Below are 27,612 nucleotides of genomic sequence, written 5' to 3'. Positions count from 1 at the left end.
ATCTAAAATTAAAAAAAATATAGGAAAAATGTGATTATAGAATTGCTATTAACTTGAAGAAGAAAAAGAAGAAGAAGAGAGAAGAAAAAGAACTAACCTAAGGAGAGCAAGGTCAAACTCTTCAAAAAAAATCTGAGAGGGATTCAATAAGAGAGAGAATGCCGAAAATATCTTAAGAATTGTATACGCCGTGTATCTTTTGTGGAGGCTCGTTGAAGTGTTGGTGGTCGAGAGATTCAACTGATTTTTCTAAAAGAATCAACAATGGAAAATATTCTTTAATGCTCCGAAACGCATAGCTTCCAAAAAATGAACGTGTTCAACATGTTTTGAGCCGTGCGAAGGCTAAAACAAACGGACTATTAGATCAGTTGGGTTCATTCTATGAATGGATCTCATATATTTGTTGGGTTCGTGTTGGTTTTACTAAACGTCATGTGGGAACAATTAAAGTTCAAACTAGCGATTTTAATTCTCTATTTAGGTATCTATTTTCATCAGGCACCCAATGGGAACATGGATTTATAATAGTATTTCTTTCCATATTTGAGGGAGGGCAGGATTTGATCAGGCTCAATTAGATCATAAATGTGGAACACTGCTCCAAGCAAAATCAACAAACCTTGGCATACACTATGTGAAAACTGAAAATTTCGATGGGCCAAGGCCCACAAATTTTAGAAATCAAATTTCGGATTCAAATTTTCTTCTTCATGTATTGAAAGCTTGACAAAAATAGATGCTAAATATGTTCGGTTGGGTTGGGTGCTGTGTGATAAGTGTTGGCACGGTGCTTTTGGTGCTAGCTACCATCCAATGGGTACTTAACCCTCCTTTAAGTGCTAACTTGCTAAGTTGGTTGAAGTCTGTGAGTGTTGATTTCATGACCACGTTCAAAACCTGGCTTTACTCACTAACACACTTAAAAAGGGAATTTTCTAATATCAGCCCACATTTGAGACTCTTCATCAAATAGAAAGTTCAGATAATAAGAAAAAACTAAATTTTCTTAAAGATTAATTATTGTTTTATAGGGATTAACACAATTTTTATAGAGATATATTCTTTGTAATTTGTAGCATCTGAATCATTTCATGGCTGAGGCTAGTGTTTTCCAGGGAAAAAAAAAATGGTGCATAACCCCACTGCACTTTAGATGGTGTAGTACCTGTTATGTTTATTTTGTATTATTTACATGCTATTAGATTACCTTTTAACTTGAATATCAATGTATCTTTATGACATCAATCATAATTAAATTCATGGAAAAAAAAAAAAAAAAAAAGATAGGTAAACAAATGATTCCTAACATGAAACCGGAGATTTCCAAAAAATCTCCACACAATAATGTGAACACTCAAACATTCACCTAGCAAGTTTCAATAATAAAATTGTGATAGATCCTTCTATATGTTTTGTAAAGGCTAGTCTGCCATCCTTCAATCAAAACAATTTGAACTGTGGGGGATGTACAGTAAGTGCAGCTACCACAACACTTTGTGTTTCTTATCATGAAAGCCACAAACGAATATTGCTTTTTATCCAAGCCTTTTTTGCAAGTGCTGCTCAACCAGTGTTATTATTGCGGGAGAGGTGGGATGGTGGACCCCTGATCATTTGCAGTGCACTCATCATAATGTAGCACTATAGGGATGTCAATGAATCCTAGTCTGGTTGGGGTCCTACTGGAACCAGAACCATTAATTTTTAGAGGTTCTGATTCTTATCGGTTCTAATTCTGTTTCTTAAATCAATGGAACCAGAACAAAAACCATCAAAAAAATTTCTCTTTAAACAGTTCTGTTTCTTTGTTTAAACTGTTTTCTTTGATTTTGGTTATCAATTTTTTCGATTACAAGAGACCCAATGCTAATTGGTTCCAATAAAAGGGACCCAAAATCATGTAATCAGTTCCAATTTTATTTTGGTTACAATTAAATGGGTACCTATGAAGGCCCCTATGTAGGACACCTATCCCACTTTTTTTCATTTGTGGACAGGAGATCTTATCTTAACCATTAGAATTTTCATGATCTTTTGTATGAACACACCATTGAATGTTGGTTCCAAGTATGAAGAAAATGATGTTATTGGACCATTGCCTTCAACCTTTTTCATGATTTCTCAAAATTTGGATTTTATACTTTCAGACGACCTAACATTATTTGAATGTATGTAACCAAATCAAGATTTTTATATGATCTCAAGCATCAAATTAATCCATTTCCTTGAGTTGTTAATAGGTTTTTTTCCTATTAATAGTCCAACTATTACTTATTGCACCCCAATTAGAATTTTTCCATAGCACACTCAGAGAAATTGTACAAGACGCAAAATACATGGAATGCTACTATGGTGCTGCCTACAAAAACCCATCAAAGAGCACCCTGAAAAGTTATAAGCCAAGAATGAATGAGGATCGAATATTCTAATAGGAATAAATTAATCTTTTTCAAAAGCAAGTCCATATAAGTACATCATAATCTAGATAATAAATTCACAAGAAACATATGATTATCAAGGGAGGGTAGCATTGATTATAATCTGTTCGATTTGGTGATATAAAATCACCATTCTTTTGCTTTTAAGTGTTGAGAGTTTTTCCCACTTATGTGGAGTATTTTATATTTTCCTTGTCATTGACTTATGGGAAACAATGTCGTAACATACTTGATTTAGATTAATTTTACTTTTTTTTTTGTACTTTAATTTTATTATTGCATGTTTTATTCCATTATTGCATGATTTCAATATTGATTTTTTGTTGTGATTTGAACATAGAAGAAATATTACAAGGTTACCCCAACTCCTTGCCTCTTTTAAAACCACAACGTGGAGCACGGGGCACGGAGTCTTTTACTCCCACTAACTTATTTGTCATAGTTGCTGCCCTTTTTGGTGGACCTATATTCTTTTCCAAAATTGTATGAGATGGGAAGATTTTCTAAGTGCCCTATCGATTAAACCCCATTATCTTGGAAGAGCAAGGAAGCCTTCATATGTGTGTATATATATCCTACTCCAGCTAACCAATGTTCCATGTCCCTAACAATGGATCAGATCTTTACTCTCAACCTTCTCTTATCTCTCTTCTTCCTTCTGTCTCAAATCACCTCATCATCTTCAACTGTGGAACAACGTCAGACCTATATCATCCACATGGACAAATCAGCCATGCCATCTCCTTTCTCCACTCACCATAACTGGTACACCTCAACACTCTCCTCACTATCGACACCAGATGGCATTACCCCAATCCATCTATACACCTACAACCATGTGATGGATGGCTACAGCGCAGTGCTATCCCAGTCCCAGCTCGAAGTGCTGGAAAGAATGCCAGGTCACATTGCCACATACCCAGAAACATTTGGAAAGCTCCACACCACCCACACCACACAGTTTCTAGGCTTAAACAAACATTTTGGATTGTGGCCGGCCGGAGGATTTGGAGATGACATGATCATAGGTATTCTTGATTCTGGAGTCTGGCCTGAAAATGAGAGTTACAATGATCACGGTATGCCACCAGTGCCCAAACGGTGGCGCGGTGCCTGTGAGGCAGGGGTCAAGTTCAACTCCTCAAATTGTAATCGAAAACTTATTGGAGCTCGTTATTTTAGTAAAGGAGCGAAGCAAATAGGCACAAACTTAGCGATCACAGGTGATTATGATTCTCCAAGGGATTATGATGGACATGGCACCCACACTTCATCGACAGCGGCAGGAAATAGAGTGCCCAATGCTAACTACTTTGGATACGCTAAGGGTACAGCAATTGGGGCTGCACCCCTTGCTCGGCTCGCCGTGTACAAAGTGCTTTTTGAGAACGATACTTTAGCTTCTGCAGCAACTGACACATTAGCCGGAATGGATCAGGCCATAGAAGACGGTGTGGATCTCATGTCATTGTCATTGGGATTTGCCGAAACACCGTTCTACAAGAACCCAATTGCATTGGGAGCATTTGCAGCCATGGAGAAAGGGATCTTTGTGGCGTGTTCTGCTGGAAATAGTGGCCCTGGTGCTTATACTATCAATAATGGTGCTCCTTGGATCACAACCGTCGGTGCTGGCACTATCGATAGAGATTTTTTTGCTTATGTGACTCTCGGTGAAGGTGTTGCAACCATTAAAGGAAGATCAATATTTCCTGAGAACTTGTTAGTATCCGGTGTTCCCCTCTATTATGGACATGGTAATAAAAGCAAGGAGAAATGTGATTTTCATTCTTTAAATCCCAAAGATGTTTCAAAAAAGATTGTTTTCTGCAAATCAAGCAAAAAATCGAATATATCACAACAATTTGATGAAGTAAAGAGAACAGGTGCTAGAGGAGCAATCTTTGCAACTTACTTGGCTCCGTTCTTTGAACCAGAAAACTTCTTTATGCCATTTGTGGCCATTAGTCCAATTGACGGAAAGGTGGTGGAAGAGTACATAACAAAGGCGAAGCAACCCCCAACTGTGGACATCAAATTTCAGATAACAATATTAGGTACTAAACCAGCTCCTCAGGTGGCCTCGTTCTCATCACGAGGACCTAATCTTTTCGCTCCAATGATATTGAAACCAGATATATTAGCCCCCGGAGTTGATATCTTGGCAGCGTTTGTGCCTAATAAGATCAGTGCAAAAATTGGGAATGATTACTTGCTCTCTGATTATAAACTACTATCTGGTACATCCATGTCATCGCCCCATGCAGTTGGCATTGCTGCTTTGCTAAAAGTGAGGCACCGTGATTGGAGTGCAGCTGCCATCCGATCGGCAATGATGACCACTGCAGATTTGAAAGATAATATGAATGGAGCGATCATTGACATGATTACAGGAACATCTGGGAGCCCTCTTGATGTTGGAGCGGGGCATATAAACCCTAACAAGGCCATGGACCCAGGTCTAGTTTATGATATAGAAACACAGGACTACATCAATTTTCTATGTGGGCTAAACTACACTCGTAAGCAAATTAGGGTTATTTCTAGGAGATCGACTTACCATTGTGATCAGGTCAATCTCGATCTCAATTATCCATCGTTCGTTGTCATCCTAAACAGCACCAACACCTCAAAGTACACCTTTAAAAGGGTATTAACGAATGTTGCTGATTCTCGAACAGTTTATCGTGCTGTGGTGAGGGCTCAAACTGGAATGAAGATCACTGTGAAGCCCAATACTCTCTCCTTCGGAAGTAAATATAGCAAAGCTAAGTTTTCGGTAACAGTTGAGATTAATTTGGGAAATTTTAGAGCTCGGGATGATTACCTAGGAAATTATGGGTATCTCAGCTGGTCCGAGGTTGATGGGAACCATGTTGTAACAAGTCCAATAGTTTCTGTCTTTGCTCCCTAAGCCATAGTTTATGGGTGTTCCGTTGTATGGGCATGGGTGTTTGAATTCTGTATTTTGGCAATGGGTATTGGGTAGTATTAAAATAATTTGGTTATTGTAGATGTTTAAGATACTAGAATAGTATGACCATGGTTACTATTTCTTTCTTCACATATAGTAGTGGTTGTTTGGATGCAAGGATAGCATACCAAAATCAAGGATAATTTGTCTAAAACAAACTATTTTTGTCTCTCCTCTGGAACAATTGTCGAGGAAATGTAAGTCCCAGTTATTTACTAATATAATAGATGGGGAAAGGTAGGACTATGAATTTAAATCATTGTTTATATGAGATAGGAGTACTAGGAACATGCCAATCCATAATTTCTCATGATAAAGAAAAAAAAAATAGCTTACCTTTATACCTTCCACATTTAATATAATTGTTAGTGGAGGAGAAGGGACCACTGTGTAATGGCACATATGGGCTATGGTCCTTGGTGGACTAACTTGATTTTGAAACTAATCTCTTGTGATTAGTTTTCTACATGTTTATTCAATATTGTGATTGACCTTCGGGTAGGATGTTTCGTTGAGGCATCCATTAATTGGCTCTCTTGCTGGATTCTTTATGAGTATTTTGAACCCATGACTATCCACCTCTAGTTTAGTAATGACCATGATTTTAAATCTCGTCCGAGATTGAGATTTCTCGTCTGATATGTCTTGGTATTGTCCACCAACGAAACAGATAGACAAATCAAACATATCAGACAAGATTTAAAATCATAGTTCATTTTGTCTCATTGTTGAACAAGATGATTCAAACATTGATAACTCATCCAAGACAAGATGTCAAAACGAGTTTTAAAATCATGGTAATAACATATTGGTGTTCTTGATCCTTAAATGCTTTTTAAGCTAAGTTTTTTTTTTTTCTTTTCTTTTTTTCTTAAAGGGTGCTTGTGCTACTTTGAGATTATGGGTCTTGCATCAACTTGGCTATGAGCAACATGTTCGAGATTTTGAGGTCCCTAAGTTGACCCTTATAATCGGTACCATAGGATGTGGCACTCCAACTTTCTGTCGGGGCCTGCCCCTTAGGGCATTATACAAAAGCAAAGCTATGTAGGACCATAGTGAAAATGGTTAGGTGGTTGGGCTCTTGCAAAGAAGAAAATAGAATTTAAAAAAGTTACACTTTTAAAAGCAACTTGATTTATTTTCTATCTTTTCTTTTTATCAAAAGAAGTTAAAAATAATCTTTATTTGGCCTTGACCAATAAAATTGAATCATATTCAATGATGATCATTTTTTCACCTGAAGGAATCAAGTTTGACCCATATAATGCACTAGATTTGGCCAAGTTATTTGAACCACTCGCAGTGCAAATATTGGAACAGATTAACAGCCTCCTATTTTGAGCATATTTGCTCAAATGTCTCATGATTTTGAATTTTCAGCATGTTTTATGATTTTCATTCATATTTTCTAATTTATTACACTATGTGAAAATTGAAAATTTTGACAAGAAAATTCGAATAGTCAAAGCCCACAAACTTTAGAAATCAAATTTTGACAGCCCATGGCCGTTGAAATTTTTGATGTTCCTAATTCGATGGCTTAAAGCCATCAAATTTCTCCCATCCTCTGTTAATTTGATGGTTTCGGTCCATTGGAAAAAAAATATTGAAAATGAAAAATTCAACACCTTGGCCAGTCCCATCTAATTTTATGAAATTCGACGGTCTTAGGCCGTCAAATTTAAGTTTTTTTTCACGTTGTGTTATGTGGTTTATATGTTTATAATAGTGTTTTACAAAACAAATGGAACCACGATCTGATTTGGTTTGACAAAAATTTTGTAATAAAATTTGTTTGACTGATGATCCATTGATTTCTATGAGTATTATCCTTTTATGAATATAAATTAATGTATTTTATGTAAAATATATACAAATTTCTAAAAATTACAATAGGTTACACATTGGTCCAACCATGGTTTCAAAACCCATCCAAGATCGAGAGGTATCACCCAAGTCATCTTGATATCACCCAGCAACGCGTCAGGTGGACAAGTTAATGTATTGGATGAGATTTAAAACCCACATTCATTTTTCTCATTGTTGAATAAGACATCTCAAATGTATCGAAAAACTCGTCCGATATGACTCGATCTTGTTCACGGACGAGACGAGATATCAAAACGAGTTTTAAAACCATGGGTCCAATTGAATTGAACCATGGTCCGACTGTGGCCCAACCAATTTAACAAATATTTGAATTTGATCATTAGTTTGATTTTTAAAACATTAGTTTAGAATCTAATAGCCTAACCTAAATTGATTATTGAATCAAAAGGGTCCGAGTTTAGTCAAGTGGGATCATGGCCTAACACCTTTTAAATCCAATTATTTGACCCCCAAACCTTAGACATAGGATAAGACCTAACCCTTGTTACAGAGTCTATAAGTCACATTACTTGTGACTTCTTTCTATTGATGAGCAACATTTCCTAAGGCCATCGTGAGTCATTTTTAGGGGGTGTCAATGGGTCAATCTTGGTTCAACTCCTAAGGTACTTAGAATCGGAACCATTACATATTTTTTAAATTATGACTTTCAATTCTAAAATAAATGGAATTAGAACCATAACCACCAAAATGCGGCTGGCCTGGCCCTTTTGACTCGAATAAGTGTGGACCAGCTCTGTGATTCTTGTGAAGGCGATTCGCTCTTAAGCATTAACCCGAATAATCTTTCAATCGAGCGACAAAATATCGATGACAATTCAAAGACTTGAAGACCTCGCCAACTCCAGTTCTTGAGAATCAAATGAGAAAAAAATTATTTCTTTCCATTAAAAAAATTAACATATAATCTATAAAAATATCAACTTAATTACAATTTGTTCTATTAAAGACAAGAGTTAATGATTTTTTTAAAAATTAAAATGTATCTACTTTAAAAGTAATGAACTTTTAGAAGAGATGACTCATTCTAAACTCCAATATATAATTTAAATGAGAAAAAATTGAAGAACTTTTATGTGAAATGTGTTAGTTTTAAAATATTAAAAAACTTAAATTATCTATAATATATATTAAAAAAAAAATGACAAAATAAATCAGTTCCAAATGCTCATGGGTACCCATCAGACAGAACCTAACGGTTTCGGTTCCTATCGATCGGTTCGGATAAGTTTATACCCTCTAATTGGTTTCAATAAAAAATGAATCGGAACCAAGATCTTTTATTTCAATTCCGATTTGATTATGATTAAATGGGTACTCATTGACACCCCTATTTATTTTAAAGCCAATCCTAAACTATCTAGGATCATTCCTCACATTGAAAACTTATTTTTGACTTGAAAACATCAATTTAATATCAAAATAATTTTTCTTGAAAAATGTTAAACTATTGTATAAAATGACTAAAATGCCTTTTCGTAGAAAGTACAAAACCACCTTTATTTTTTGGCAATTTAGACATATTGACCATATAATTTATTTTAAGGATCAATGAAAGAAAAATAATTGCTCATCTTCGACCTCTAGTTAAGATCTCTTAATTTTTTTTTTCTCCCCCAAAATCTGTCATCTTCATTCTTTATGGAAAATATTTTTACCCTCATCTTCGGTTTCAAGATGTATAATCAGGTAAATTTTTGCATAAGTGAAGTTTCATAAACAATCTTAGGCAGACGAGATTCTAATTTTGGATTGTAGAATCGATTTTTGCAAATAAAATTTTGGATTATGTTATGACAATCCATAATCAGAATCAGGAATCAGGTTCTACATTCCAAACAAACGCCCCCCAAGGTTTGCTAAAATCGCGAATGCTTTTGGATTTTTGGAGTACTCGTCCGAGGTGACTCGTAATTTTGACAAGTCAAAAGGGTGTCTGGTTTTTATTTATTAGGAACTCGTTCGAGGCAGAAAGCGCGGAGACACTCAATCCGAAAGCGCGAGAAACGTCTAGGCGAGAGATCGTAAGCCAAATCGATGGTGCGTTAATCAAATTAATCTCTCTCTCTCTCTCTGTCCGATTTTATTTCGATTTCGAGTTCTTTTTTATTCCTGTTAGGTTACAAGGGATTGTTTTTTTTCTTCGAATTTATTTTATTTGTGGGTTTTGATGTTTTCGAAATTAATTAATACATTTTTAAAATTTTAATTTACAACCCATATTTCATCCCTAATGGATTAAATTCAGAATTTTTGGAATTAATGATTATTTGATCTCAATATTAGCATCATGATCATCAATGTGAGAAGAATCAGACTCTGTTTATTTATTTATTTTAAACAAGAAGAATTTTCCTCTCTAAACCAAAAAAAAAATAAAAAATTGAACCTCCTAGAGTTGCAAAATTGGATCAATCTTAGAACATTTTAGAAAACAAGTTGGGTATCTTAGAACTCAATTCTTCCTATTTATGTTGAAGAATTTGAGCCAAACCCATTGGTGTGGAAAATTGTATAGAGGTGAGGTTGCTTTTGGATAGCCTTTTGATATAGACAACGACTTATTCAATATTACTTCATGGGCAAGAAGATAGATTTGTTGAGACAACAAAAATTTATCACTTTTAGCCCTGGTTAAAGATTTGGAAACAATTTGTATACAACACCCAATGTAATGCAATACTTTAGCTATACAAATGCTTTAGGTACGGATTTGTCTTCCTTAAATTCATGATTAGTAAATTTCACTTAAATAAAATATTAAGAGAAATGCGAATTCCATATTTAATTAGCTTTTTTGAAGGTTTAATAAGGTTTTGGTTACTGAGAGAATACTAGATGATTGGGAGAGAAATTTTATAGAATCCATTTATTAAAAAAGAAGGGTAATGTGAAAATTGTATGAATTAATGTAAGTCCCTAGAGAGTTGAATTGGTGGGTATTAGGAAATAGATGGGGGTTCCAAGAGAATATATTGATGTTATTAAGGATTTGTATGTTGGACTTGAGTGCTACCAGATGATGAGATGAAAGAGTTCTCACTTACAATGAGTTTGCACTAGAGATCTATTCTAAAGATCGTACTTTTTTGTACTAATTATGGGGGGATGTTCCATACTGTATTTTATTTTCAGATCATGTAGTGTTAAAAGATGAACTAGAGGGAAAGTAAATTCAAAACTAGAACTATATTCTGCACGATAAAAACTATGGGTTTTAAGATTAGTATGACAAAACTGAAATTTATGCAATGCAACTTTAGTTAGGACTGTTCTAGGGATAATGCATCAATTAAGATTGACTGATAAAAATGCAAGAAATAGATAATTTAGGTTACTTAGGTTCAATTAAACACAAAGATAGAGAAATTGGTGAGAATTTTTCTCATAGAATTTATATTGAGGATAAAATGGAGGAAAACTTACAACATGTTAAGTGTGGTAGAGATAAAGATGTTGAGATAGATAGGTAGTAAGACTAGGAAAAACAAAATGAAAAGTAAATATATTTAAGAAAATATTGGAATATCTTCAACTGATGATAAAATTATGGGAAGTCATTTGAGATGGTTGGGTCATGTGCAAAGAAGGTCGATATCAACACCGGTGAGAATGAGCACTTTGATGCAAATTAATGGATCTCTAAGAGGAAGACCCAAATGACATAGATGGAGAGAATAATAAAATTTATGGTTAACATGCATTAACTAAAGATATGGTTTATGGTCGAGTTAAATGGAAAAAATAATACTCACATTGCTGCCTCAGTAATATTGGCTAGTCATGGATGATGATGAAGAGTTGTGTGTCCCATTTTGATATTAGTGTGGTCAATGAATGATTTAAGGTCTGCTTATCAGATTTGGCCATATATTGAATGACATCTTCTGTTACCTATTAGATAATAATTATCACAAATCTATGTATCTTTTGATTGTGCTGATCCAAAATAGCTATTTTCCCTAATGTCCATGAATGTCAATGTTTGGGGACCAATGGTGGTCATCCAGTCTGGGATATTGGATGTTGCACGGCCTTGCAATTGTGTGTGTGTATGTGCACACACACGCATACGTACATACATACATACATAAACAAACACACACATACAGTACGATTTGTGTCAGGATCTTTCAAACACTTGGTTGCTGAATATGAGTATCTCTTTATTAATCCTCAATTACGTGAGTCTTATTAACATTTTATAAATAGGAGAAAAAGCAATAGCAAATTTACTAAAACTAGGAAAAGTGGCTTTAAACAATTAAGGAATGTAGGTTTTCTTGTCATTTAAACAAATTTCCAAACCTGTAATTATGTTCCTAAAATATCTTTTTTCTCTAAATTAACTTCCTTTCTTACTATAACTAAATATTATTCATAATGCCCATGTAGGGAAAAAGTTTCTATATATTTTTAACCGTTGATTTTGGGCATATGTTGTCAGGCAAGCCTTTATAGAGGAGCATCTAGGATAGATAAACCTAGAGGGCGCCATCATTGGCTAACTCACCAAAAAAAGCAAGAGATAAAGGAAGCATTTGATCTATTTGATACAGATGGATCAGGTATGAACATTATTTTTTATAATGTAAACTTGTCTTTGTTATATGTTGAACATATCAACATGATTTTATTGTTGCACCTATTTTGTCAAGGGACCATTGATGCCAAAGAGCTGAATGTCACAATGAGGTATAAATGCTCCTAGTGGTACATGTTATAAACTTAAATGTGACATGTTATACAGATGCCGATGCTAAATTGGTTTTTATGCAGGGCCTTGGGATTTGAAATGACAGAAGAGGTATTTGTTTGCATCATGGTTATTTCCCATTTTATTTATTAAATTTTTGTATGACACACTGTTCGATTCTAGAAAGAAAAGATTTAAATGTTTCTATTTAATGTTGGGTGACCAACTGGCCTTAACAACATCAACATAACAGTCACACTGAGGTCAACCGAGAGTCGAGGACCGCTATAGGTTCAAGAAATTGCCACATTATGGCGATTTTTTCCATTAATGGGGAGAGCATCTTTATAAATCCTTATTGCCTAAGACACAAACCTCACCAGGAGGACTATCCAAACCAAAATTCAGCCATGTAATATTTGATCTTAAATGATAATGCAATTTTATCACTTTAGACAACCAAAAATGAAGCGAAAAAGGTCTAAATGGCCTAGAAGTTACTAGAGTAGCACTTAGAAGTTTCTGCCTTTTCTCTTGATCATACTGTATGAGCACAGGTGTTTCGGTGTTGTACTTTGGCAATGGATGGTATTAAATACAACATTTTAATTAGGATATTGTAGATGTTTTTGGATACTAGGCATAGTAAGACCATGAAGAAACCAATCTGATCCTATAAGTACTCGATCTGGCAATGTGTTTGAGCATAGAAAAATGATGCATATATAATATATTTATTTGGATATATAATATGACATTTTAGCAAACATTTGATGATGAACATCGAAAAACTACCTGAATGGTACAGTTTACAAAATCACTGCAAAACTGATTTGGTGAATTAAGATTTTTTTTTAACGGATAACTAACTTGGGCAAAAAAATTAAATACCATAAGCAACCCTTTTATTGGAACACTAGCGTTTGTCTGTGCCAACGGCACTATCATCCATAGTAACAAAGTTTGAATTCGGTAATTATTCGGTGAGGGTTCAATTCTTTTAATTCAGATAAATTTGGGAAAGTTTTGTAAAAAAATGGGGAAAATTTTGGAGATTATATAAAATATTTTATTAGATTTGTTATCAAAACCTACCATCTTTAACCTCTTTCTAAATCCTGTCTTCTTTGTGATATTTGAATGTTGGAAAAACTAAAATTTTGAAGGTGAAAGCTAAAAATGTTATCATATTCCATGATTACGTGAGGGATCGTTATATAATTCATCAATTCGCCAAATTAATTGGCTTACCCTTCATTTGGAGAATTTTACAAATTTTTAAAAAAATTCGGAGAATTTTTTTACTATGCTATCATCCTCCTTGGAATTGAGGGGGGGAGGGGGGGCGCATAAGAGAAAAAAAAAAAAAAACTTAAAAGGGTATTCCTGAACTTAAAGAGAGGGAGAGAAGGGAATAATCTTGAAATTGTTCCTTGAGATACATGAGAGATTGAATTTGAACCTTCTTTATCAACATTGGGGGAAGTCAACCATTGTGTTTATTATATAGATTTAGCTGCCAATTTTTGCCTTGATCTCTTTGCTATAAAAGAACCTCATCGAAAGACATACCATGTCTAAATCTTCCATTTTTTTATTCATTTTTTATCTGGGTAATTAATTAGGGTATTTTTCTATTACAACTCATGGATAATTACAAAAGTTTTCGCTATTTCCAAAGTGTTGCTAATGTTAATAAAGTTTTCATGTAATGTTGACAATTAGATAATATTTTGTGAACATTATGTGGTGGTAGTGTCAATACATATAACACTTTCTGTATTTATGAAAACTTCAATAATTATTTGGAAATTTACCCATAATTAATTATTTTAAGAAAATATGTAATTATAAAATCAATAATAAAAAAATAAAAAATAAAACATGATTTGGTAATTAATTTAGAAAGCATGTACTCCGAGTGATTTTTGCTCACAGTCAAATACTTGTTTGACATATGGCACAGATGACATAAGCATCAGAGAGAAAATTTCTTTCTTCTACCCACACGTCCTTTGCCCATAAATGTTTGTTTTAAGATTTCAGACCTTAAAAAGGCTTTTGGGAACCAAATGGGTCATCATATTGGCAATCAAACATTAAAACCTTCTAGATTTCATTAAAAAATTCAAGGTCAAAAAACAAAGTTTTTCGAGCTTGATCTGAAGTGTTGCAAATAGCGAAACTTAACTTTAATGGTGAAAATTAACCTTTTTTAAAGTTCATAGAATTTTATCCTCTACAACATTGGGGTATTCGATCATGTTTTTGAATTCCACAAGGTGATCTAATTAGGAAATTTCATTTTTTTCACTATGGGTAGGAGAGTAATTTTCTCTCTTATTGTTTGCGTCATCTATGCCATATTGATCGTGTTGGGTGAATTGTTACCTCGCACAATCGTGTCGGGTTTGTAACAGCCAGTTCATCACAGTATTGACTTATGGCCTAACGGGTCACACTTTGGCCAAGTATCCTACGAAGAGACTCCCGAAAGTCAGAAGTATTAAAGGAATGGTCATAGGAATGGGCACATCATGACATCGTAAGATGTCTCACCTAAATGAATTAGTTGGTACTAAACATGTTAGAAAAAATAACCAATCGTATGTGGTATATCTTTCTCTATTGTCCGCTTATTACATGCAAGCTCATGTAATTGCCTCAGTATTTCCTTAATTTATATGGAAAGAATGAGTTGTGTCTCTTACATATATACCATGTGTATGACTAATTTGGTAGCTGCTTTGCTCATGGCACTGTGAGCAAAAAGTGACTCATGTATTCCCAGTAATTTCACAAATTTTATCCATGGGGTGGTATTTTCCTATTTGAATGGGATTAGACTAGACTAATCTGAGAATTTTATTTTTTGGGATTGGATTTGGAATACTGCATATCATATCAAATTGGCTATAGATATTCAGATAACAAATCCAATGGGCTTCAACTCTAATAAATTTCTTAACGGATTCCATACAAATTTAGTACCAATCCCTAATTAAGCCTCCTGAAAAGTCAAAAGGAAATGAGATGCTTAAATCACTTGGGCATTATTAGCTATATACATATATGGTTCGGCCTTTTTCAAAAAAAGAAATAAAAAATAAAAACCCTTAAATATGGCTCATTTACAGTCCTAATTGTGACATTTTTATTACCAACGTGGGTCACGTTGTCATGATATCCTTGATCATGTTTCTTAGATTTCTATCCCATTATTCTTAATTTTTGTCTCACTCAAATCTTTCTATAGCTATGATGCAAGTGTGGGACCATTTTGGTGTTACGGCATCCTCAGTATTTCAAAATAATAATAATAATAATAATAACTATTTTTTTCCTTTTGAAGAGGGAGAGTTTTGGGGTTCTTTACGTCTCGACCTTTAGTTTGTGTCCACTGGATATTGCGACTCTTAAAACAGTTTGCATCCATTAAAGCTGGCCTAGTCTTTTCGTCAAAGAGACATTATGTCACTCAAGGAGTTTTTTCACGTACCAAAAATATTTGTTATTAAAATCTTTTTCTCCCTCTATTAATTATAATATTTTCTATTTGATCATCATACTTAAAATATAAATAATAACATAAACATTATTATACTTTATTTGGTAAAATTATATGTAAATTTGCTGATGCTGAATTAAATTATTGAAGTTGAGTGAAAGTTATTATTATTTTTGTTGAAATAATTTCAAAATTGAGTATATTATTTGATAACATTATCTAATTGTTCTGTCAAAATGTTGAATTGTTTAGTAACCTGTTGTTTAGAATTTACTGGATGAAATTAAAAATAATATTTAAAAAGAGAGATTATTTATCTCATATAAGTAATAACTTTACGGTTAATTTGATAAATCCTTATCGTCATCCATACCTTTCAATTTCATTCCATCAGCTTGTACGGTTACACACAAATTTTTAATTTTGTTAAGTAAAAAAGAGAGATTATTTGGTTTTGTGTCATATGTCATCATAGTTCCTAAGCAACAATGGGAGTTTCCACTTCTGCCTTTGGGATAATATGCCATCCATAAGCTTCCTTAGTTAATTCCTTGGTTTATGATTTTGTTAGTCACTCTTTAACATTTTTCGTAGAAGTGTGATCCAAGATGCATTCTATAGGCCATCCATATCATGTCGACGCGTGGCTCCTACAAGGGTCTAAGTTATAATAAAGTAGCAGTTGAGATTTTTGTTTATTAAACGTAAAAATCTCAAAACACTACAAACTCATTCAAATTTATATTGCCTATGGTTTTCCGTCTCCAAACACATAATATATGTAACGTATGGATAATATTTACAATTGTGGTCTTAAAAAGCATAAATCCGCCCGTGTAGTCTTCCTTGCACTAGGGAACATCATTTTGTTTGTTCAGTTGGTCATGGCCGGTTGGTCGTAGTCACTAACCAATGTTAATTTCTGTTTATAGGATACCAAAGGTGAAGATATCCATCAAAGTGCATGCAATTAGTAACATTATTTCAGATACCCCTTCTAATGAGTATCTATGGAGAAAATGTTGACATAAGCAAATCAAGGGTTCTCCACACCCTAGGTATATATATTTGGAACCGATCTACCATTATTGTTCATATTTCTACTAAGATAATGATTGTTGCAAGCAAGCTTGATTGTCAATCATCAAGGTTCTAGTTATTAGTTATAGATTAGTGTTTGATGAACTTTTTGGCCATGTCTTTAAAAAATGATCCTGTATGTATTATTAGGGGTGCAACTTGGTTCGGTGCAAACCAAGAATCGAATCAAACTGATAGCTTTGGGGTGGTTTGGAACAAGTTGTAGTTTCGTTCTAGGTTAAGAAAATGGATAACCCATCAATTTGATTCGGTTCTTGGATCAAACTTGTATAGAACTGAACCAATCTGAGAACTGAATTTATTAGGAGTTAGGAGATCAATTAATGACTTTTTTATGGATAAATTTAATGATTTTTTATAAATAGATTAATGATTTATTGTATAAAATTTTATGTTTATTTTTGCATTAAAAATATGTTACTTCCAAAAATTTATAGAATATTGGCAACCCATAGAACCGAACCAACCAAACCGACCTTAGTTCGGTTTGGATTGGTTTCAATGGCATTTTGGTTTGGTTTTGGTTCTTATTTAGTATAATTAACATAGGTTGGTTCAATTTCAATTTGGCCTCCAATCTAACCAAGTTGCACACCTATGTATTCTAAAGTTAGTAGGCACCTTGGACAATTAAATCAAACAGGACATTATTTTTATCAAGGAATAAAAAATGCCCAATGCAATTTATTCAATTGGAATAATAGCTATTGTCTTCAAGTCATTGTAAAATATTGTTTAAATTTTGCAGTGTATTGCAATGTTTAGATATATCAGTTTCTAGTGTTTTGTGAGGTTCTTTGTATATTGTATATAATTTTTTAAAAATGGACTATATTGGTGGATAATATTTGTGTTGGTGGAGGAAATTATTTAAATTTTAAAATAAAAATATTTATAGTGACGGAAATATCTGCTGCTATAGGCATTATATATTAAATCCACCGTTGTAGATAAGGATTCTACTTCTGTAGTTGATCCATCGTTATAGGTTTTGGGGATGGAAACTCATGCTTATAGCAGCAGATAAATCCATCGTTATAGGTAAGGGTTCAACTTCCATCGTAATAGGTTCTAGGGACGGAAATTCATGCCTATAGCAACGGATAAATTAGTCACTCTAATTCCAAAATGTTGTAGTGTGTTTAAAACTTTAAATCAATTAATATTAAAAAAATCGTTATTTTCAAAACAATTAATACTAAAAGAAACCCACATCTATAAAAGAAAAAGGAGTCCAAGGTCCAATGTTTTCAATTAATTCTTCAAGAAAGAGTTGTGATAATTTCACTTAGGCACATGGCATTCTCAATCAACTTACCTGATGTGCCAAATTTGGAAATCGTAGATTTGCTCTCCTCAAATTACAAAACTACACCTTTTTGTAGGGAATTATAATTTTATATCCCAAGGAGAGAAGATCTACAATTTTTGAGTCTGTCACATCAGATAAGTCGGTTATGTAACGTGCCTATGTCAGCTTCTCAATAGTGTTAAGTAAAAATGTTTTTGTTTTTGGTTTCTTCACCTTTAAATTTAAAACTCATCTTGGATGTGCCTTAAGTCTACTTTTATTGTTTCAATGATTTAATACTTAAGAAAATAGGTATTCTTGGTTTTTCAAGGCTAAATTTAAAACTCAGCCTTGGATGTCCCTTAAGTCTAATCTAGTCGACAACTTTTGAGTTGACTTGAAAAAATCAAATGAAAATATATTAAAACTTTAAAAAATCAATCCGAAATTTTGTAACACATATTTTAAAATTTTATTAGTGTTACATTGTTTTTACATATGTTTTCTCATATGGCCCTTGAAGTTGACCCATATATGGGGCGGTTCAAGGGTCATATGAAAAAACAATGGTTTCTCAAAATAAGGGTTAGAGGTTTTGGATTGAGCTGATTTTTTGCAAGGATGGTCACTATGATGAAAAGATCATCCTTATAAAAAATCAGCTCAATCAGAAACTTCTAAATCCATCAAAAGATTTACAAATTAGTGATAAAAATTGACAAAAAAATCAACGGTCTACATTCTAAATCACTTTTAATGGGGTTAGACGTTTCAGATTGGACTGATTTTTTTTTTTCCGGATGATCTTCCCATCATAGAGATCATCCTCACAAAAAATCAGCTCAATCCGAAATTTCTAACACATTTTAAAATTTTATTAATGTTACATTATTTTTACATATGTTTTCTCATATGGCCTTTGAACCTGACCCTATATATATATATATATATATATATATATATTCATATATAAACTTTTAATATTTGATTCCAACATTTTCCACCAGTCATACTATAATAAAAAAATTAAAAAAATTAAAAATCTAGGTTTTCTTGGCCCTTCATGGCTCACTTTAAAACTCAACTTGAATCTTGAATGTCCCTTAACTCCAGTGAAGTTGACTCGAACAAAGCAATAAAATTATATTAAATCTTTAAAAATAAACAAAAAAATTTAAAACTCGGTCCTTCCCCTGTAAAATTTGTGAAATTAATGATACCCCATTGTGAAATGCAATATGAGGTCTGCCCCCCTTGACCTTCGTTGACTTGGCAAAATTTGTATCATTTTCATCATTTCAGTGTTTTGCAAACACTGGGTCAAGAATGCCCTTGGGTTTGGCTGCCTTGTAATACTCCTAATCGTGCAAGTGTCTAAAAACAATGGGATTATTGAGACCAAATCGAAGGATACCATCAAAACAATGCGATTACAATGGAAAATGATGAGATTGGGATGCAAATGGAAGATCGTTTCTTCTTTCGTCAATCTCCGTTAGGGATTCAAAATAATGTTTCAATGAGATAGTTTTGTGTTAGTTTTCTTTACACGAGGGATATTTTGTTTGGTCATTTCACGTTCTATGTTAACAAAGAAATGTTTCTGTTAATGATTTGACCAAGTCAACAAAGGTCAAGAAAGGCAAATCTCATCTTGTATTTTGCAAGGTGTATCACTAATTTTACCAATTTTATAGCAAGGTAAGAGTAAATTACCCAAAAATTAAAAACATGTTCACGGGTTTTCTTGGTCCTTCACAACTCACTTTGAAACTCACACAATAAACACATAATAATTGGTTGTGATACATTTTTGGTGATGAAACTTAGTTTGTGTTTTGTGATACTAAATTTATGTTGGTAGATATTGGTTTAAGGTTGTCTGACTTTGTTTTTAGTAATGCTATTATATTTTTGTTGGTGGAAATGGAATTTCTTTTTTTCAATTAAGATTAGAATTTTATTAAACATGTTACATAGGTTGGGTCAAATTACCCATTTAATAAATGTGTCGGATTTGGGTTTGGTAAATTTTTATAATACCCTTACTTCAACACGACCTGACCCACCCCTACTCTATATACGCAATACTACTTTAACTGTTATTACAAGTCATTGGAGTAATGTTCTATAATAACAACTAACAAGGATGAGGATCTAGAACGGTGTCCGGTTCGTATAGAATAGGAATGATGTCTACATGGCGTGTTTTGATTGGACTTTAAAACGGATCGGCTCCTAAACAAGCTGTTTTCTACGTAACATGTAGCCAAATGTGTTTAATCTCTAACAAAAAATAAATAAATAAAATGCTATGTAGATACCATTTCTTGCTATAGGAACTTGATACTGGATCGTGACTAATATTAATATCTTCATTGTACACATGCATAATGGACAATATGTTAAATCAGCACTACAAGAAAATAGCGAATCAGGAACCGAATTATAAAACGGATTTTATCCGTTTCTAATTAAAAACGGATTTAAACCGTTTTACCCATTAAAATCGTTTTAATCAGATTTTAAATGTCCCAATTTCCCGTCTCAGTATATGAGAACGGATCTCTCTCTCTCTCTCTCACAGTCGCTCGCTCAATCAATCTTTCGATCTCCTCTCTATCTCATCTCTCTCTCTCTCAGTCTCTCCCTCGATCGACCTTTCAATTGACCTCTCAGTCGCTCCTTCAATCGACCTCTCAGTCTCTCTCTCTCAGTCGCTCTCTCAATCTCTCCCTTGATCGACCTCTCGATCTCATCTCTCTCTCTCTCAGTCGCTCCCTCGATCTCATCCCCCTCGATCTCATCTCTCTCTCTCTCTCTCTCTCTCAGTTGGATTGGGATGATTTTGTTTCTAGGTTTTGAGCGGCAGTCGCCATTAATGAGAGCTTATGAGCTCTTTGAAACCTCTCTGCACAGTTGGTAAAGGTAGGTGCATTTTTTATTTGGGATTATCAGATTTGAGTGTTCCTGTGAGAAATCTGAGGTTTTAATAGTCACAGATTCGATGAAATTTGTTGTTTTTGTGTATTTTTTTTTAATTTAGATCTTAAATGCTTGAGATATTGATGAATGCAGTGATTTATGTGTTTTTTGTGTGACTTGAATCCAGATCTAATAGTTTTTGTAAGGCTTTTGGTTATGTATTCTTCAATTACTATAGAATCTGAAATTAGGATTTATCTATTGATGTTGTGGTTCTCTGGATTTGTAGTAGTTCTTTGAGTGATAATTTGATTGGAACTATTTCATAAACCTATAGTTCCATCTCTGAAAATGGATTATTTTCTTATTAACTATTAGGTTTTCTCTTGACATCGATATCCCAATTTATATAAGAAGTTTATCTTTTAGATATTACAAGGGATTAAGATATATCGAATCTATATTTTCAGAGCTATGGATTTCTGTAAGTGGCCATACGATTGTTAATAAATATTTGAAGCACCGGATGTACTATTTGGGAACATATAATTCTAGTTTTTCTGTTATTAGTTAGGGATACAAGTGTGTTTTGGCTGCAAAGGGTAGGATCTCATGTGTGTTCAGGATTGTGGATATGAAGGGGGATTTGTCAAAGTTATTTAGTTTTGACAATAAAAATGCCTCCAAAATCTGAGAACCAGTTTCTTACCCATGCCTGCTAGGGACTAAAGGGGAAGGTGTTGTCCCTTATCTCAGTTGATTGACTGAGGACATTCCTCTCAAGGTGCATACTTTGACTTTAAGCCAACCAGCAGTAATGAGTACAGTGGACCACTGTTAGTGCTGAACATGGTGTAACCATTTCTGGTTTTTTCCTTGCGGCATTATATTTAAGGCGAATACACATGTAAATGTTCATCAAGATCTCAAGGATGTTAAGCTTTGGCAGGTTCTTAGCTGAACATTTTCTACTGTGAAGTCCATATTTTCTTATGGATCTTATATTTCAACTTAAATATGTGTCCTTAGATGTTTCCTTTTTATTGTATCAGGTCCATACTCTCTTGAAAGGATTAGAAAAATTGATGTTAGTGCAGACATTCCAATGTTAGTTTGTGGGGATTTTAATTCTATTCGTGGAAGGTATGGCTTTGTTCTAATATCCAGTTCACATGGAATACAGAATTCATCTAACAATTTTTTTACTTACTACACCCCAATTAAAAATATAAAAAATAAATGAATGGTTGAGGACAAGTAAAAGTTGGGGTGCCATTAGTAGCTCTCTCATTTGTTTTGTTAGATTTCTATATTTGAGTATTGGATTTTATATGGGCTTAATCCTAATTGTAAACAACTACTGAAATTGTTTGAATGTGTTATAATGTTGAGATAATAACTTGAGCCAAACCTTTGCAATGTTTGAATATTGTGTTTTAATCTTTAATTGGGGGGTGATAATAATTTAAGAAATTGGGGAGTAATTAGTAAAAGTTGGGCTTCCTACTTTATTGCGAGTGCCCGAAAAGTCACATGGATTGAAGATCCTATTTGATGAATTTGACTCCTTCTAGAATATTTTTTATGAGTCTATAGGGTGAGCAAAAGTAGCCACTGAGAATGTCTTATAGGTTTATTTTCTGATTAATCAAATCCAGGAGGTGGTTATGGGTATGATAGTTTTTAGATTGATGATCTTGTTTACCAGATTTAAGATAGAGGCCCAAGTTTGTACCAAATTTAAGGTAGAGGCCCAAGTTTGCTCAAGTTCTTGCAACTCTTAGTATATTATTTTCTTGGAAGCAATTCAATAGCATGTATAACTAATTAGCATACTCATTATATATAGCATGGCTGATCTAATGAAAAATAGATGTTAATGTTTGTTGTTGTTACTGTTTATCTTGGTCTTTTCTTTTTTCATTTGGGTGATGAGACATTGTGTTATTTTTCACTTAACTATATTTTAATCAGTTAGGGAGAAGGCAGACTCAAGCTTGAAATCAACACCCTTGGCTAATTTGGAGGAACAAGATGTGGTAAGTGACCATTTTGATATTTTTCATCTATGAGGTCTTAAGGCTTATGCATTTCTTATTCTTTTTCATTTATGAGGTCTTAAGGCTTATGCCTGATTGCTAATATACCAACAATCAATCATCAAATTTATTAAATCGATTTACTTCTTTTATTGCAACCCATAGTCTTAAGATATGGCTTCTTCTCAGGCTTCTGGAAAAGAATGTAAGACATCTGGTTCGGCTTCTTCCATATCCTTAATGGGAGATGCTAATTTTGTCATAGGGTGGGAGTTGTAGTTTGTTACCATTGTGTTCTAACTTGCTTGAGCATGTAAATAAGATTTTCTGTAATTTTCTTTTATCAACTGCCTCCCTACTTTATTTTTATCACATTTTTGATTGCAAAATGTAGCTATACTGACTAAACTACAGAAAGTCGACTTAAACGGTTTGGGTATGTCCAACGAAGGCCTATTACATCCCTAGTTTGAAGAAATATTCAAATTGAAGATACTAAAAGAGCGGGAGGAAGACCAAAAAGGAAAATGGATGGAGATAGCAGACCCCAAATCCTTGGGATAAGGCTTTATTGTTTTTGTTGTCGTATTATATTTGTGCTACTATCCATATCTTTGGAGATGGCCAATTGTCCTTATCACATTACTTGTCCATCAGCACTATAAAGACAGTCACGCAATTTCCATTTTTCTACTGACTGATGTTGTTGAGTTTATTTCCTATATCAATCTGCAAATCTTGAATCCTTGCTATGTAATGAGATGGATAGTAAAGTTATGGGATAATAATTGGTTGTCAAAGGACTAAATAATTATTATTATTTTTAACCATTTATAGGTTTGGGAAATCAAACCAGAAGGAATTCATTGTGTTCAGATTTACGATGTGAAAGAGGCAGTATACGAGTTGGTCGCCAATACCAGCTTTGCATGCTTTGCTTCTCAAGGAACTGGATTAAGGTTAGTCATCAATGGTCTGGATGATGTTTGAACAATTGAAACAAGTACTTTGTTTGCAGGTATATAAGTGGGGTGGAGTTCCAAAGAACATAAACTTCAACAAACATGTTAAGTGCCTTGCCATCTCAAATGAAAAACTATATTGTGGCTGCACTGGTTACAGCATCCAGGTACAGTGCACTGCCACTGCTGCTCTCAAAAGTGAGGTAAGTGTTCGAGTATAAAATCCCATATTTTAGTTTGCAAGTAGATAAATTAAATAATTAATATATATATATATATATATATATATATATATATATATATATATCCCATTATCTTATAGTTGCATTAAAGTTGTGCTTAACGCTTAACGAAAATTTTCAGATTGCTGATTCAATATGTTAGGCTGTTGCCTTGAAAGCTTGAAACTAATTTGAAAACCTTAAGACTGTCTAGATCCCAATGTATTGAGGCTTGAAAATTGGGTGAGGTGCTGTGGGTATGGAATGAGTGTCATTACTTCATTGTTAGAAGCCTCTAAAGTAATCTCAATGCATGTCATGCTATTACCACTAGTAACAATGTTATTTGCATAAAGATGATGCTTACCTTGTATACACAATCATGAGGATATAAGTCCATCAAATTTGGACAATGTTATTTTTATTTGGAAAATGCAATTTGGGGTCGCCCATCCTACGGTTGTGTCGGCGATGACACATGCAATCTTCTCACTTCTACTAGATTTGATGATCTTCCTAATAAGTTTCTCTAATTGGGCCGGCATGGTTTTAGGGATGGTGTCAAATTTCTTCAAGGAATCACTCCGTTCTTCTGGTGTAAGCCCATCTGGAATGGAAACTAAACATATCTTTCCAACCTTGTTTTCCTTCACTGGTGAAGCTGCCATGATGACTCTAGCATGGATGCCGTTAGTGTTCACAAATGTGATCTTGAACCCTCTATCAGCCAAGCAACATGAGAGTTTCATGAGAGGCATCACATGGCCTTGTGCAGGGTATGGAATAACTAACACGTGTGGCTGGTTGCTCATGATCGTTGTCGGCTGTCGTCCCTCCACTTGTGTTTATGCTCATTTGTCTTAAAAATAATTAAGACGGAGGGACTCGTGCATAAAAATATCCATCAGTGTCCCATGGATTATGTGCCAACAGGAAGATGCCCCCTCAGCCAATGGTACTTATTTTATTATTATTTTAGTCTAAATAATCACTAATTACCATTTCTTTGCATATTTTCACAATTAATTATATTTATATTTACTCATAGAGGTTATATAAATTATGTTAATATTTCTAAACAGATCAACACTTGCAATGGATGGTACCGTGATGGTTTTGAGCCTAATAATCCAAATAGTCCAAAGATGTGGACTGAGAATTGGACTGGCTGGTGAGTTTATTATTATTTTGATTTATTTTTACTTATTTTATTATCATAAATAAATTGGTATTTTAAAATGGGGTTTCTTTTTTTTTTTTAGTTCAGGTATAAGAATTGGGGTGGTAAAGATCCACGCAAAACTGCTGAAGATCTTGCATTTGTCATTGCTCGTTTCTTTCAGTTTGGAGGCACTTTTCAAAATTATTACATGGTTAATATTCACCAAAATTTATATATATAAAATGAAATAAAAAATTATTTTGTAAATTATATACTTAATTAGCCAATAATGAATCATATGGGCAACTTAAATCAACCAAAATGGGGACATCTTAAGCAACTTCATCTCCTTTTGAAATCAATGGAGAAGGTGCTCACCTACGACGATATTTCAACCACAGAGTTTGGTAATTCAGTAACTGTGAGTATTGATTAATTTTGATTTTTTTTTTTTTTTTTGTAGCATATATATTTGAAGTATAAAATTTTAACATATAATAATTGATTTTATTATTACCATTAGGAGACGATGTACTCTACAAATGAAACTCGTAGCTGTTTTATAGGCAATGCAAACAAGACTGAGGGATTTCACCATTCTCCTTCCAAGGCAACCAATATACTGTACCTGTTTGCTCTGTTCGAGGTCCGATCGATCTTCGTTGACTTCCAAAGGTAAGAACCTCTTGCCGAACACAAATAGATCAGTAATTCGTCGGAGGAGCCCAAGGGTAGTCTTTAACAAAAATATTATTCTCTATCAGCCTCAAATTCTTTGAATCACTTCTATAAGAATCATGATTGCAATATCAATTTTTTGGTGAAGATATACAAGAAGTATTTTTTGGAGTGTAAAAGCACTTCCAAAAGCCACGAGGGTTTGGGTGAAAAATAGCTTATACATTCTTAATTGTGTTTTTATTGACCATACTGTCCCTTAAACAAGAGTAAGAGTTAATAGTAGAAATATGCAGGGGTATCTTAGCCATTAACAAAACAAATTTGTATCTTGGTACCAGGAGACATTATCAGCATGTCAAAGACTGGGACTTTGACCCACAACAAGCTTACTGTGGACAAATCCATGATCGAGGCCATTGTTATAGCTTATGAGCTTTACAAGGATGTGTAATTATCTTAAACTCTACACCTCATTAATTTAGCTTATTTTTTTTCTTTTCCGTGATTAACATTCATTTCTTAATTTCTTTTGTCCGCGCGGGCGCGCGTGTGTGTGTATAATTTGAGGTTATCATTGCTGAATATGCATTTAATCTTTAATACATTTGAAGCTGTTGAATTTTTTACCCACTTGAATTTTTTTCTGTAGTATGACTTCGGAATTTTATTAAATTGGAAAATCTGCTTCACAAACATTTCTGTGACAATTAAAATTGTAGTCTACCCTTTGGATCCTTATCTATATTTTCAGATGTGGAAATTTATTGTGTCTGATATCTTTGATATCCATTTTAAGATAATCAATTCTGTTCTTTTTTTTTTTTTTCTAATAATGTTGCAAAGTTTATAAAACCTATTAAATGATTACTTCCTCTCATCTTCTCTCTCTCTCTCTCTCTCTCTCTCTCTCTCTCTCTCTATGTTTTTCTTTGCTTTCTTGCACTATAAGAGCTGGCTTTTATGAAATTATATCCATTTTGTTTTAGTTTTTACATACAACTCTCTAGTGCACTCATTCTAAATCGGTGGCTTTTATGAACTAGTGGACATGAAAGTTTCTCACCTTATAGTCTTTGGTTCTTTGGTTGATCAGGAGCATTTGCTTCTCGGATACTCCTTTGAAGGTGCGGAAGTTCATCGTGAGAGTATACAATGTGGTGACACGAAAGAATTCTTTTATTGGTAGTTTCGAGCATTGTGGGAATCTTAAAGAAGATAGGGAGGGATGGGAGTGCTGGCATTGCTTCCTTGTAAGCACTTGTGCTTGTGTAATAATTGTGAATAGGGTTTATCGATGCATTGTAATTTTGGATTTGTAAGTTATGAGTCATTGCAAGTCTTTTTGTGTATAAATTAATGTGATAGAGAACCTCGATGTTCTTTATTTGAATCTATTTTAACCGTGCGTAATAGGCAAATAGAATATATATTAATTTTAGATATCAATATATAATAATTTTAGATATCGGTTTATAACCGATGTCTAAAGTCACAGACCTAGGACATCAGTTCTATAAAATCCGATGTCTCAAATCTTTTTTGTATTGTGAGTAAAAGACGCAAATTAGGAAGGGTTTTAAGCCGTTCCAAATTCAGAGATCTGGAACGGTTTTTAACCGTTCCAAATCATGAAATATAGAACGGCTTTCAGCCGTTTAACCTCATTAACGACGCCTCAATTAAAGACGGTCTGCAAGCCGTTTCATAGTGGCTTAGGA

General features: G+C 33.7%; 2 protein-coding genes and 1 pseudogene across 17 annotated transcripts; all 3 read left to right on the top strand.

The window, feature by feature from the left end:
- Positions 1-2,962: 2,962 nt before the first annotated feature.
- On the top strand, positions 2,963-5,487 carry LOC147403773 (subtilisin-like protease SBT3 pseudogene; annotated as a pseudogene).
- Positions 5,488-8,876: 3,389 nt separating this feature from the next.
- Positions 8,877-16,664, top strand: LOC147403772 (putative calcium-binding protein CML20). 4 transcript variants are annotated; one of them, XR_015177595.1, is made up of 5 exons: positions 8,877-8,997; positions 9,263-9,348; positions 11,756-11,876; positions 11,967-12,003; positions 12,088-12,216. XR_015177595.1 is itself a non-coding variant. In XM_086439501.1 (5 exons), exons 1-5 carry the CDS (start codon positions 9,346-9,348, stop codon positions 16,484-16,486), a joined length of 231 nt encoding a protein of 76 aa, XP_086295627.1. In that variant the 5' UTR covers positions 9,203-9,345; the 3' UTR covers positions 16,487-16,664. The 4 variants fall into 4 exon arrangements, 1 of the variants encoding a protein (XP_086295627.1); XM_086439501.1 differs by lacking the exon at positions 8,877-8,997 and adding an exon at positions 16,445-16,664 and having other exon boundaries at positions 9,203-9,348; positions 12,088-12,115; XR_015177596.1 differs by lacking the exon at positions 8,877-8,997 and adding an exon at positions 12,258-13,038 and having other exon boundaries at positions 9,207-9,348; positions 12,088-12,115.
- A 3,750-nt stretch (positions 16,665-20,414) lies between these two features.
- Positions 20,415-27,280, top strand: LOC147403771 (beta-galactosidase 8-like). 13 transcript variants are annotated; one of them, XM_086439494.1, is made up of 12 exons: positions 20,423-20,832; positions 21,552-21,778; positions 21,882-21,972; positions 22,808-22,868; positions 23,706-23,827; positions 23,887-24,033; positions 24,605-25,006; positions 25,134-25,222; positions 25,319-25,634; positions 25,780-25,888; positions 26,233-26,341; positions 26,988-27,280. In XM_086439494.1, the coding sequence occupies exons 9-12, from the start codon at positions 25,503-25,505 to the stop codon at positions 27,211-27,213; spliced, it is 576 nt and encodes a 191-aa protein (XP_086295620.1). In that variant the 5' UTR covers positions 20,423-20,832; positions 21,552-21,778; positions 21,882-21,972; positions 22,808-22,868; positions 23,706-23,827; positions 23,887-24,033; positions 24,605-25,006; positions 25,134-25,222; positions 25,319-25,502; the 3' UTR covers positions 27,214-27,280. The 13 variants fall into 13 exon arrangements, 12 of the variants coding, with proteins under 12 accessions (XP_086295619.1, XP_086295620.1, XP_086295615.1 ...); XM_086439489.1 differs by having other exon boundaries at positions 20,425-20,832; positions 22,804-22,868; positions 25,314-25,634; XM_086439488.1 differs by having other exon boundaries at positions 20,426-20,832; positions 22,804-22,868.
- Positions 27,281-27,612: the final 332 nt, after the last annotated feature.

The sequence above is a fragment of the Akebia trifoliata genome, chromosome 4, assembly GCF_017979445.1.
Source record: "Akebia trifoliata isolate Shusen 1 chromosome 4, ASM1797944v1, whole genome shotgun sequence".
Taxonomy (NCBI): Eukaryota; Viridiplantae; Streptophyta; class Magnoliopsida; order Ranunculales; family Lardizabalaceae; genus Akebia; species Akebia trifoliata.
The sequence above is the reverse complement of the archived record's forward strand: the minus strand, read 5'-3'. Positions and strand labels throughout refer to the sequence as shown.

Bases quoted from the DNA above. Each gene is read 5' to 3' on its own strand.
- LOC147403772 (XM_086439501.1), top strand. The intron at 11,877-11,966 runs GTATGAACATTA...TATTTTGTCAAG, and splicing joins ATTTGATACAGATGGATCAG to GGACCATTGATGCCAAAGAG. The intron at 12,116-16,444 runs GTATTTGTTTGC...TTCTGTTTATAG, and splicing joins GATTTGAAATGACAGAAGAG to GATACCAAAGGTGAAGATAT.
- LOC147403771 (XM_086439493.1), top strand. From the start codon at position 25,503: ATGAATCATATGGGCAACTTAAATCAACCAAAATGGGGACATCTTAAG. The intron at 25,635-25,779 runs GTGAGTATTGAT...GCTGTTTTATAG, and splicing joins AGTTTGGTAATTCAGTAACT to GCAATGCAAACAAGACTGAG. The intron at 25,889-26,232 runs GTAAGAACCTCT...TCTTGGTACCAG, and splicing joins ATCTTCGTTGACTTCCAAAG to GAGACATTATCAGCATGTCA.